Source organism: Carassius auratus, unplaced genomic scaffold, assembly GCF_003368295.1.
Source record: "Carassius auratus strain Wakin unplaced genomic scaffold, ASM336829v1 scaf_tig00042130, whole genome shotgun sequence".
Taxonomy (NCBI): Eukaryota; Metazoa; Chordata; class Actinopteri; order Cypriniformes; family Cyprinidae; genus Carassius; species Carassius auratus.
The window spans coordinates 36883-48025 of NW_020526695.1; the positions used below are offsets into that span (position 1 = coordinate 36883).

At 39.2% G+C, this 11143-nt stretch overlaps 1 protein-coding gene and 1 long non-coding RNA gene across 2 annotated transcripts; one reads left to right on the plus strand and one right to left on the minus strand.

The window, feature by feature from the left end:
* Positions 1 to 278: 278 nt before the first annotated feature.
* LOC113085621 (POU domain, class 3, transcription factor 1-like) lies at positions 279 to 3622 on the minus strand. The gene has a single exon (XM_026255218.1). The coding sequence runs from the start codon at positions 2957 to 2959 to the stop codon at positions 1853 to 1855; it is 1107 nt and encodes a 368-aa protein (XP_026111003.1). The 5' UTR covers positions 2960 to 3622; the 3' UTR covers positions 279 to 1852.
* A 458-nt stretch (positions 3623 to 4080) lies between these two features.
* Positions 4081 to 10925, plus strand: LOC113085623 (uncharacterized). The gene is made up of 3 exons (XR_003284336.1): positions 4081 to 4402; positions 8248 to 8343; positions 8545 to 10925. It is a non-coding gene; the product is annotated as an uncharacterized LOC113085623 (long non-coding RNA).
* Positions 10926 to 11143: the final 218 nt, after the last annotated feature.

Sequence of the window (11143 nt, forward strand, 5' to 3'; positions counted from 1 at the left end):
ACATGATTGTCCACATTAGAATGTTGTTTCTTGTTTGAATTATTTTTCATTCATTTAATCGTGCATGAGCAAAAAAATAAATTACGTGATCATAGAATTAATCTGTGCATTGATTTAAATACATCGACCAACAATTTTAAGGTTCGAATGGCAAAAAAAAGAGAAAAAATAAAAGAAAAAAGAAGACAAGGAATCCTGAGTTATTTTATAAACCCTTATCTCGTTCACCATAACCATTATATGCATGAAAATGTGCTTCAAAAAAGACAGAAGTCGTGTTTTTGTATATATGTTTTATGTAAGTAATAAAATATTACTATAACATAAATATAAACGTGACTTTGCAGTCTACATTTCGCAATCAACATACAACCAATGTAGTAAACAAAACATTTGTAATCCACTGCAACATAATCATCAGAGCCGAACAAAAAAAGCTCCAAACACACGTAGGAAATAAATATATAGATATATAAATGGTCATAAATGAAATATTAAAATATCTTCTTGGAATTAGTAAGTGTACAAAACTGCCCGGAAAACAAAACAAAACAAAACTAACCCAGAACAAATACATATGTTTACATATTCGACATATTTACATATTGGAAATAATCCTGACAACTATTTATTTAAAATCTTTTCTCTTGTAATTATTATTATTATTTTTTATCTTTATTACTTTTTTTGGAAAAGGTTGTATATTCACACTGTTTCAAATAACACTGTAGAAATGAACACCTGCTGTCCAATGAAAAATGCCAGATCTTGAGAAACAACACCAAACGTTACCAGCCTCCTATTTTTCCCCCAATCCCGAAAAATAGTCCAGAAAACACATCCCTTTTTCACTATACCAACTACTTTTCTCCGTGTCCAGGCTCATGAGTAGGACGCAAAATGTAATTCACATAAACTAAACGGGCACAGCTGACATAGAGAGTGTCAAGAGTTGGCCAATATTGAAGAAGAACTAAGAGTACAGCACGATTTTTGGGCACTGAAAATTACCTGAGATATTTCTTTCTTTTTGACTCATAACTCTCAATATGTTTCCTTGCTGTAATAGTGCCGGTTCAAAAAAACTGTAAACCAGCAAAGCATTGATGTCGTTTACATAAAAAAAGAAAGCAATGAAACTAAAATAACATTATAAAACATTATAAGTGCCTCATGCAAAGAGGACAAAAGTGAAAGCAGTAGAACTCAATATGACTAAATATAGTTTCAGACAGTGTATTCACGTTGCCATTTTAACGTCTATGCATCTTTAGACGATAGCAAGTGCTAAGAAATGATCATTGTAAACAGTTTCTGGTGCACTTGCTTGTTTTGGAGGTTTTGACCAAGTGCCTGTACTTTTACATCACGAATTTCAACCGTCTTAGTTGATATTAAAGTAAAATACTCGCTAGACAGAAAAATAATATCTTAACGTCTTAACGTAAAAAAAAAGTAAACAACACTAATAATATCGGATAAATCATCGTAATAATTAATCTGGTTGATCGCTTTAATACAAGCACTGTCCACTCTCCTTTGTCCAGGAGAAATTGCCCTTTTGTGGCTCGTAGCTCCCTTTGGTCGGCGGTGAAAGAATCGATTTTTTTTCCATAGTGGCACAAACGATAAGATTTTCGTAAACACTGGTACTGATATGATAAATGCACGCGAAGCTGACGTTGTAGGCTAATTAATGCATTTTCACGTTATTCGGAATTATTGGCGTCCCGTAAGCTGTCCGTGAACTCTTCCCAAACTTTCTGTCTCTGATCACTTGGGATAAACCAAGGGGATAAACAAAATCCATTGTAGTTTCTTTTTTAAAGAAGTACACAGTTTACGATAGCAGTCACTGGACAGGACTCTGTAGCGTGTGATGGAGAGGGGGTGTCTCCGCTTGTGAGTATACGTCCTCCATGGTTGGATGAGGGACCCCCACCGGTGTCATTCTTTTCTCTTTCTGTCTTCTGTTGCAAAACCATACACGCACAACCTCTTTTTCCAACTGCAGAGTGCCAGCTAAAGAGGTGATTTCGTGAGCGGAGGGCTTGGGGCACTTTAAGAAATGGTTTTCCAGTGCCCCTTTCACTCCGACTTCGATGGAGGTCCTCTTCTTTCGTTTCCGGCCCTGTGCTGCAATCTTGTCCAAATTCGTGGGACTGCCAGTGTTTGAATCGGTCTCCTCGAGCCATTTGTTAAGCAGAGGCTTAAGTTTGCACATGTTCTTGAAACTCAGTTGCAGAGCCTCAAATCGACAGATGGTGGTCTGGGAAAAGACGTTTCCGTAGAGCGTGCCCAGCGCTAAGCCCACGTCCGCTTGCGTAAAACCAAGTTTGATGCGCCTTTGCTTGAACTGTTTGGCGAACTGCTCCAGGTCGTCGGAGCTCGGGGCGTCTTCGTCCGAGTGGTCCTGATGGTGGCTGAACGGCTGCTGAGGTGACTCCATCTGGTTGTCAAGGCTACCCGCGTCATCGTGGAGCGGGTCCCGCAAGCTGTGGTGCAGCGACGACTGGGGGCTTAACATAGTGTAGCCCGTCTGAGAGTAAACCAGCGATTGGTGACCATTGGAGGCTGGAGAGAGCGGGGATAAGTGGTGTGTTGTGGTCGGCGCCCATGATCCGTGGTGGCTGTTTTGCGTCGGCTGGTGGACCAGATGCGATCTGTGATAGCCGTTCCCCAGGTCTTCCCTGCTCTGCACACTGCCTTTGTTGTGCTCCGCTTGTCCGATGTGGGTGCCGCTGGTCCAGTCGGTGTTGGAGGTGGGCAGCCACTGGTGGTGCGTTAGGCTCATCGGATGTCCCGTGTTGGTCGCTAGCCCTTGTAAGTACTCGTGGTGCATCATTTTCTGCACCTCTCTGTAGGTCGTCCCCTGGTGCATCCTGTCCGAATCAGGATGCATTAGCGGGTTCGAAGGCAATGAGTTATTCCGCGGAATATACTGAGCTGTTGTCGCCATGGCTCCGACTTAGAAAACTGACAAGCACTTCGGAGATCTTTGAGCTTTAGAGCCCAAAACGCAACAACCTGCTCTGGGAGGTCTTGGAGAAGAGCTAAGACACGCCTCCCCTACGCGTGCATTGGTTCCTCGCCGACTACAGCCCACCAGGGTTCCTTATTACTTCTCGCGGGCCGCTTGGTTGGCTGCCGGGCGCCGTGGTCCCGGTTACTCGCAATTGGCCACTTTCACTAGACGATTTCTCTTTTTTCCCTTTCTTCTCCTCTCTCCGCCAGTCTAAAGAGCGTGAGCAGCAAAACCATGGGAAATTACTGGGCTTTGAGGGTTGTTTTGCAAATAACCACGTGGGGGAGTGTGGTACCCTTTTTGGAGGGGTGGAAGAATGACCCGTCTAGCACAACCTCCTTTGAGGAACTGTACCGCTCCTCTTTGCAAGTAGATTAGCATTCTAAAGTATCTCAGGAGCCACCCAGGAGAAAGATGAGGAACAGTATGTACATTAAGATGTTTATATGGCAATATCATTTAAGTGTTGCCCATATACACGATAATTTATGATTATCATGTTACTGAAGTAGCACACGAAAGCACAATCACGGAAGCATGAATCGAATTAATAAAACATGATACAGAAATAGCCTACAGACCTCCCACTCTGTAACATATAAGACAATCTTCATAATTATGCATAAATGCACAAACAGTCTACAGCCCATCATGTAAAATATACACTATACCCATCTCATTTTATTTAAACTTATGCAGTGTCTAGCCTACGCGTTTTAATATTTCATTTCATGGGAGTAAATTTAAGTCGAATTCCACATTAGTATTTACAAATTAGTAAATTTAAATGGTTAGGTTAATAAACTCATATTTAAGCCAACAAATTTTAACAAACGTACAAAGTCCACACAAAGCTGCGGTGTGTTGCCAATATCGAATAATTTTTCTAACCCGTAACTTCGAGAGAAATCCACTGTTTCTCCCTTCTGGCCTCCTCCGTATCCCCTTCCCGGCTGATCTGATTATTTTTCCCTTCACGTTTTGTCCCAATAGCAAATTACCAATTCTATGAATTGCAAAGCAGCCTCGGAGACGCTGAGGGGTAGAGAGGGGGAGATGCGAAGATTGAAAGGGATCTTTGCAAACACAATCACGTTCTTAAATGGAAATGTGGGGCTTTAAACAAATCTTACATCTCTCCTGTTCCAGTCGTCTAAAACTCCGCAATCAGGCGCACGGTCGACTCCATCTAAAACCACAGCTTTTTTAGATTTTCTTTTTTTGGTACCACTTTTATTTAAATTATTTACCTTACTGTTTTTTTTAGTTCAAGTTCGTGTTTGTCTTGCTCTTATGGGGTGTTTCCACAGGCTTTTGCGAGGAATTGTGCCGTTACACGCGGAGAATTCAGGCATCAAACCCAAAGGCTCCTCTGTGGTAAGTTTGCTCACTGCTTTTACTATATGTCCATCTGCTCGAGCTTCGCGCGTTCATGAAAGTGTAACCTAAATGATGTTCTTGAGGTCAAGTGCTCGTCACCACTCTTTCAAAGGCGTGGTTATGTAAAGCCACCAGTTATTTATTTATCACATAGCCTATAACACTTGTAGAAGAAATGTCATTTTCTAAGGAACAGCTGATTATAAAGTGTTTTTTATTCCAGATAAAACATGTCGGTTACTTTAATACGATTTTCTCAGATGGTTTACACCTGGGTACTGTAAGTTAGCACAACGTTTATACATTTATGTAAAGAAAGTAACATAATGTGTTATTTGATACGAATTAACCTAACATCTAAAGCTTTTGGGCGTTTATATTAGACTCCATCTCCTTAATTCCTTTTGAATATATTGTTGGAATTTGATTTATAAACAATTGTAATTTTTAACCACTTTTCTTTATAATGAAAAAAAAAAAAAAAAAAACTCGATGGTTCTGTGTTCAAGATATATTTCGTGACCTAGGGCGAAAATTAATACATGAGCCACAATAAGTTATAGGAAAGGAGATTACAGGATTTTTATTTATTTAATTTTTTTTATCTAAATTGTACTGTATAGTCGATTGCAATTCGACGGTCGGTTCTGCCCCAGAGAACTGCAGTTTATGAGGATGCTTCACTGTACAGTTGCACTCATTTGGTCTATAATAAGTCTATAAAAAGAGCGGTCATTTATGCCCAGAGAGCTGCGTCACAGTAGCAGCTCAGTCAAACTCTTCGCTTAGTTTGCCAGCTAAAAAGTGGTTCAAAAAGCGCCCAGATGCTTCTTTTTCCTTCGCAAAGAATATGGCCTTGTGTGGAGCGAGGTGAATTTTTCCTGGGATGCACGAGGTTGCTATGGAGAGCGGTTTGAAAGGATCACACTGATCCTGCAGATGAATGATTTGCCATACAGGAAAAGACAAATAATAGCCCTTGTTTTGTAAGATGGCAATGAAAGACAGTAGGAAACAGTTTGTGGGCTTTCAGTATCCAGGATGTAGCCTAGATCTGCTTACAGAATTTCCTAGCTTAAAGTTTAAGAAAAAGAAAAAGTTTACCTTATATATGTTATAAGATGATTTTCTTTAGGTTAAACCAGGCTGATTTGAATTCAAACATTAAGATAATAAAAAGTCTTTGCTGGAAAATGTGCTATAAGTATCTAATTAATTAATTTGATTCTTTATATGAGAAACTTTTAATTTTTATAATGTTTCCTTTCGTTTACAAAAAAAATATAAGATTGGTTTCTATGGGTCTAGTTGTTTTTTCTTTCTTTCCCCCCCTCACGATTCACTCATCTGTAGTCAAGTGGTTTAATCTGCATGAGGGACCCCCTCCACTTGAATATAATTAGAGTCTGGTGGGTCAAACCCTGAATTAACCATATAGGACATACAAGTGCACAGGAGAATAAGTTCAGAAAACAGCTAAATATACATAGCTTCATCTGTGGGTGCCAAATACTGAAACAATTCATGTGCAAACCTTTCATTATCATATTAGAGATTAAAAAGTTTCATTGTTTTGACCTTTCATTTATCTTTTATTTCATGGCTGTATCAGCATTCGCTTAGGCCTATAGAGAAATTCAAATTTCTGCCTGTGTATGATTTTTTTTTGCATCCATCAACAGTTCCAAAAATACTAAAAATGTTTTATCAACACTAATGAAACTACTATACTATAAGTTAGAAATTAATTATTCAGGGTCTTTAGCATCATTTGGTAATACATTAGCTCAATACTTAATAGTGTGTAATGAACTGTAATATTTCAATGTCGCGTAAGCTTATCAATAATAAAAATAGTGTTGCAAAAAAATACGTAAACAAGGGAAAATAATTATGATGAATAATCTATATTGTTGTCTGTAATGAGGAGTAGGCCACTGCAGAGAAAATTTACTGAGGGATTTCCATTTGGACACTTTGGACACAACCTGCTCTTAAACTAATTCTGTACCAACTTTAGAAAGCTCCATTAGTGCCATACATATTGACTGAAATGAGTGTTTTAATTAAAGATTCGTTACATTCTACCCGTTTGTTTTCCCCGGTTAACTTTGACAGACGTGTGTAATGGGTACCCACACTTCCTGAGAACCCATGAATTTATAGACACATCCTGCTCTTTTTCAGGTACCCTTTTCTCTGTTTTTTGGCTAACGAACTCAGGCGATTCCGCAAGCATCCCGAGGGAATGAACAGGAATGTTTTCCTTTCTGTAAAAGGTGTGGGCTACAGTATCTCTCGCTAACTCTTGACTTATCTTTGGGCTAATTAGGCGGGGCCCTGAAGACGCAGGCATGAATATTCATGTGAAAGCACCGGTGTGCAATTAGCCATAGAGTGAGTTCCTAACTTCAATCACTGGCCAGCGCAAAGAGAGAAGGGTACTCTTCCCTCACAGCCAGAGAACAACCCTTTTTAAAACATAAAGTGTAAGAGAAACAGCTAAGAGACTAACCTGACTTCTTTTTTACACAGTTAATTCAATGCTCAGTCTGTACTTTTTAATGGCTGGCAATCCTATTTATAAATTACAGGCTACTCGCGTTCAATTTTTCCATTACCAACATTTCATAGGATTTTGACAGGATCAGAAGTGCATTTGGTCAGTCTAGGCTTTTTATAGATTACACAATGTATTTAAATCACCAGATTCTTACAGTATCCTAGATAGGAGTTTTCAGCCGTTACAGACCCAGGGACCTCCATGGCATGCAGAGACTTTAAGCCGACCCAGAGACCCCATAATATAGAAAGCTTTATTTCCCAGTCTGTAATATCTTTCTTAGCATTATTCAATTACATATTGCTCACCAGAATATAATGTTAATTTAAATTCTGATCTATTTATCTTCTCCTCAGACCTCTGCAGTACCTCCGCAGACCCCCAGGGGTCCTCTGGTGCAAAAACCATCGGCTATAAAGAGTATTCTAAACAAAATTAGCATGTATTGGATGGCATGTTATATATGCTTTATCTACAGTAATGATGAAACATTCTGTACTGTTTTCAGATTGTTGAACCTGGCCATCCTTTACTTTTGTAATTATTTAGTGCAGTTTTAAATCTCAAATCACTGGGCATTTCTTCTTTTTTACTTGTCCTCCAGTTCTAATATACTGTACTGCCAGATTTTGGACAAATTAATATAGTAATTTATATCTATAATTATCATTAATTAACTGCATTTTATTTTTCTGCAATCTCTTTCTTTTTCTCTCACATGCATTCACACACAAAGTTGGGCACCATAACCGTGTCGCTGTCCGTTCTGTCCACCAAGGCCTTAATTCTTTGCTTTGAATTCAAGGTGATCTTTATCCTGCCCCCTTCTGGGTGTGCACTTGCCACTTGCTTCCATAAAGATGCATTTATGTATGTATGTATGTGTGGAAGGGAACGGCGAGCTTTTGGAGGGGGGCTTGTGAGATAAGCAGTGGAATTTGTGCCGTCTGAATATGGATGGTGGCCAGACCCTTGGTAAGCAGCTGATAGAGTAGTAAACAGCTTGTGGGCTGAAGGGGTTTGAAGCATGCTCCTGAATACATTGGGCCTCTCTGCCACTGTCTGCCTGCACAATTGTCAGTCAAATCAACGTAACTTTAACTTTTTGTTATATATTAATGTATGTTATCTAACAATCGCGTAAACATTCTGAAATGTTTAATGATGACTTATTCATGACAGCTTCTATAAAATGTAAGCATGATGTTCTTTTTATAGATTTATGTTTATAATAATACACAGCTTGACGCTGATCGAGTTTCATCATCTCTCCTGACAGGACTAATGGAGCTGAAAGCTGATGATGATGATGACAGAGAAAATATCATGCAAACATAATTTGCCTTCTGTGAAAGAAAATGCAGAGAAAAAAAAGGTGATACAAGTCATATAATCTAAAATAACTTTACAATTATATATACTTTTTGTTAAATAATATTTTAATATTTAATAAATAATATTTTTAATTCATGTTAATGCATGCCTAATGAACCCAAATTGTTCCCTTTGGTCATTCCGCGGAGTTCCACTATGTTTACTCATTCTGTCTATTTTTTCTGCTTTTCTGTTGTATTAGGCTCAAAGAGGCCTGAAAGGACAGAATTACTTGCTTTGGAGACATCTGAGAAGTCCATTGAAAGAGCTAATAATGGGATCAAGGGGCATTTGTGTATAAATTCAACTGTATTAAATCAAGAAAGGCTGCTTTAGCAACAGATGCATTGAGATCAGCACAATACGCTCGTACTGAACTTCTAGCCTCGGGGTTACATGTGTGTTTTGGACTGGTTAGGAGCTGGCAAACAGCAGAGTGGCCAGACCAGCTCCCGCACGAGAAGGGTCACGACCAGACACCAAGTGCCCCTGTCTCGTAGTCGTCTGTGGTCAAGCACTCACCGAATTAAATTAGACTGCTTTTAATTGAGGATTGACCGGTCTGAGAGCAGCTGGTGCTTGGGTCAGTCAAGATAGCAAAGCCTGAATCCCCCAGGCCCCAACTGTAATTTCAGCCCTGCAGGTCCTGGAATGGACTGGGAGGGAGAGGAGGTCGGAGCATGCTGGGAATGCATGGCTGATGATTAGCAATAAGAGTTTATAGGAAGGCTTAGATGAGATTTGGCTTGTTTGCTTGAGTGGAAAGTGTAACTCACACACTCACAGCCTGTGGAGTCAGTGTAAATCCGCTTAAGGTTTGCACCTCACTGAAAATCTCCTCAATCGCCTGGTCGACACAATTAATTGCTTCATTAATTAATAATCGCTGCACGATACACCACCCTGACTGCGTCTTGGCAAGCGTGCAACTTACAAGCGACCCTTCTTTTTCTTCTTATGTTCCCTTCTTTCACTCTTCCCGCCTACTCTGATACTCTACTCCTCTTTTTTTTTACCCTTTTCTTCTGCACGCCTTTTCTTTTCCTACTTTAAGCAGCATTGCAGATGCAGACTCTGCTGTTATAGCATGAACAGACACACTTTTCTCTCGGCAAGCAGGTCAGAGTGCTCTGCTAACATTTGTTATCTATAATCCTGCAGGTCCCCACGCAAAATGAGCGTAGTAAACTCTTGCAAAACCCTAATCCCTCCATTTCTTTTAGACGCGCTTTCTCTCTCTCTCATGCTCTTTTCTTTTCCATCTTTGGGGAAGGAAAGTGAGGAGGCATCTTTGACTTTGGCCCTTATTTTTGAGTTCTTCTGAATTACCAAACTTCTTTAACCTTCAAAATTATCAACATTTTCTGGCAATTAAAAAGATTTAGATTTTTTTTTTTTTTATCAAACTCCAATGCTAAAGAATCATTTCGGGCTGCCACCAGCCGCCCATGCTTTTATGACAGGCTTTGTGGATTTGTTTTTCAGACTCCTTGTGTGCAGAAATCTCTATGCGTTTACGGTTCAACTGTCGGTGTCAGTTAATCTGGCTTGTGCTGTTGATTCATCTCAGTAACATTCAAGGATCTGTGCAAAAAAAAAAGTTTTTTTCTTTTGCCATCACTCTCAATTATATATGCGCTGATTTGATTTGAGTTTGATACTATGGAAATTATGTATATGAATGCTCTTGTGCAGTTCTGCTGCATTTAGTCTTGGTCATGCACACCCACACATGCAGTGAGCACGTCGGAGTGTGTGTGAGTTTGTGTTGTATGGTGAGTAATAGCAGGGCTCGCTGGAAGGCTGTAGTGTTGACAGCATGGTAAACGATGCAGCCTGCCTACTGCAGCAGCTAGCCTGCTAATCACACACACACCACATGATAATGAGAACAACCCCTGTCCTCCAACACACACACACACTAATACGACTAACCACAGCAAACAGACACAAACTCCCTCTCACACACACTGACCCATACTTCTACAGACAAATGGAAGACATAATGGTAGCCGGAGGCAGTAATGGGGCATCTCTCTCTCTCTCTCTCTCTCACTCTCTCTCTCTCTTATACTCTTGAACCAAGCACATCTCTATCGCTTTACTGTCTTCTTTACACAAATACACACACTCTTCTCTCTCATACTAACAGCTTTCTGTTAGAAGACACTCAGACTTGAGCCACACTTACACTAAGAATGTGACTTGAGATTTGAAGTAGTATAGATGGGACTTCTGAGACTTGTAATCCAAAGTTTTTAGGTCTACAAGGCAATGTATTTTCTCTGAATATTGCAAAATTTAGTAATAGAGTTAATAGCTATTAGAAATATAGTTAATATTGGTTACTGTTAAAATTTCTTTCTTTTTTTTTAAATTTAAGTAAACAAGTGATAGAACAAGTGATATAAATATTACATTTAAACTGATTCAAAAATATATACATTTTTTATTTGATTTACACAACCATTGTGAGTTTTTATTGTTTTTGAAAGAAGTCTCTTATGCTCATCAAGGCTGAATTCATTCACTCTAAAAATGCTGGGTTGTTTTAACCCAACTTTGGGTCACATACTGTTTGGACCTAACCCAACAAAGTTGCCATTTTTAGCATTTTTTAATAGTGTTTTTAATAAAAAAATAGAATAAAATAAATAAAAAGTCTTATTGGAAAATGTTACTATAATATTGCTGTCCCCTGAAAGCTGCTTTAAAGTGTACAATATATACAACATATTACTTGTGATATATCACACTTTCCTACTAAGGGGATGAGGAGGACCTGAAAAAGAAAGGGAGCA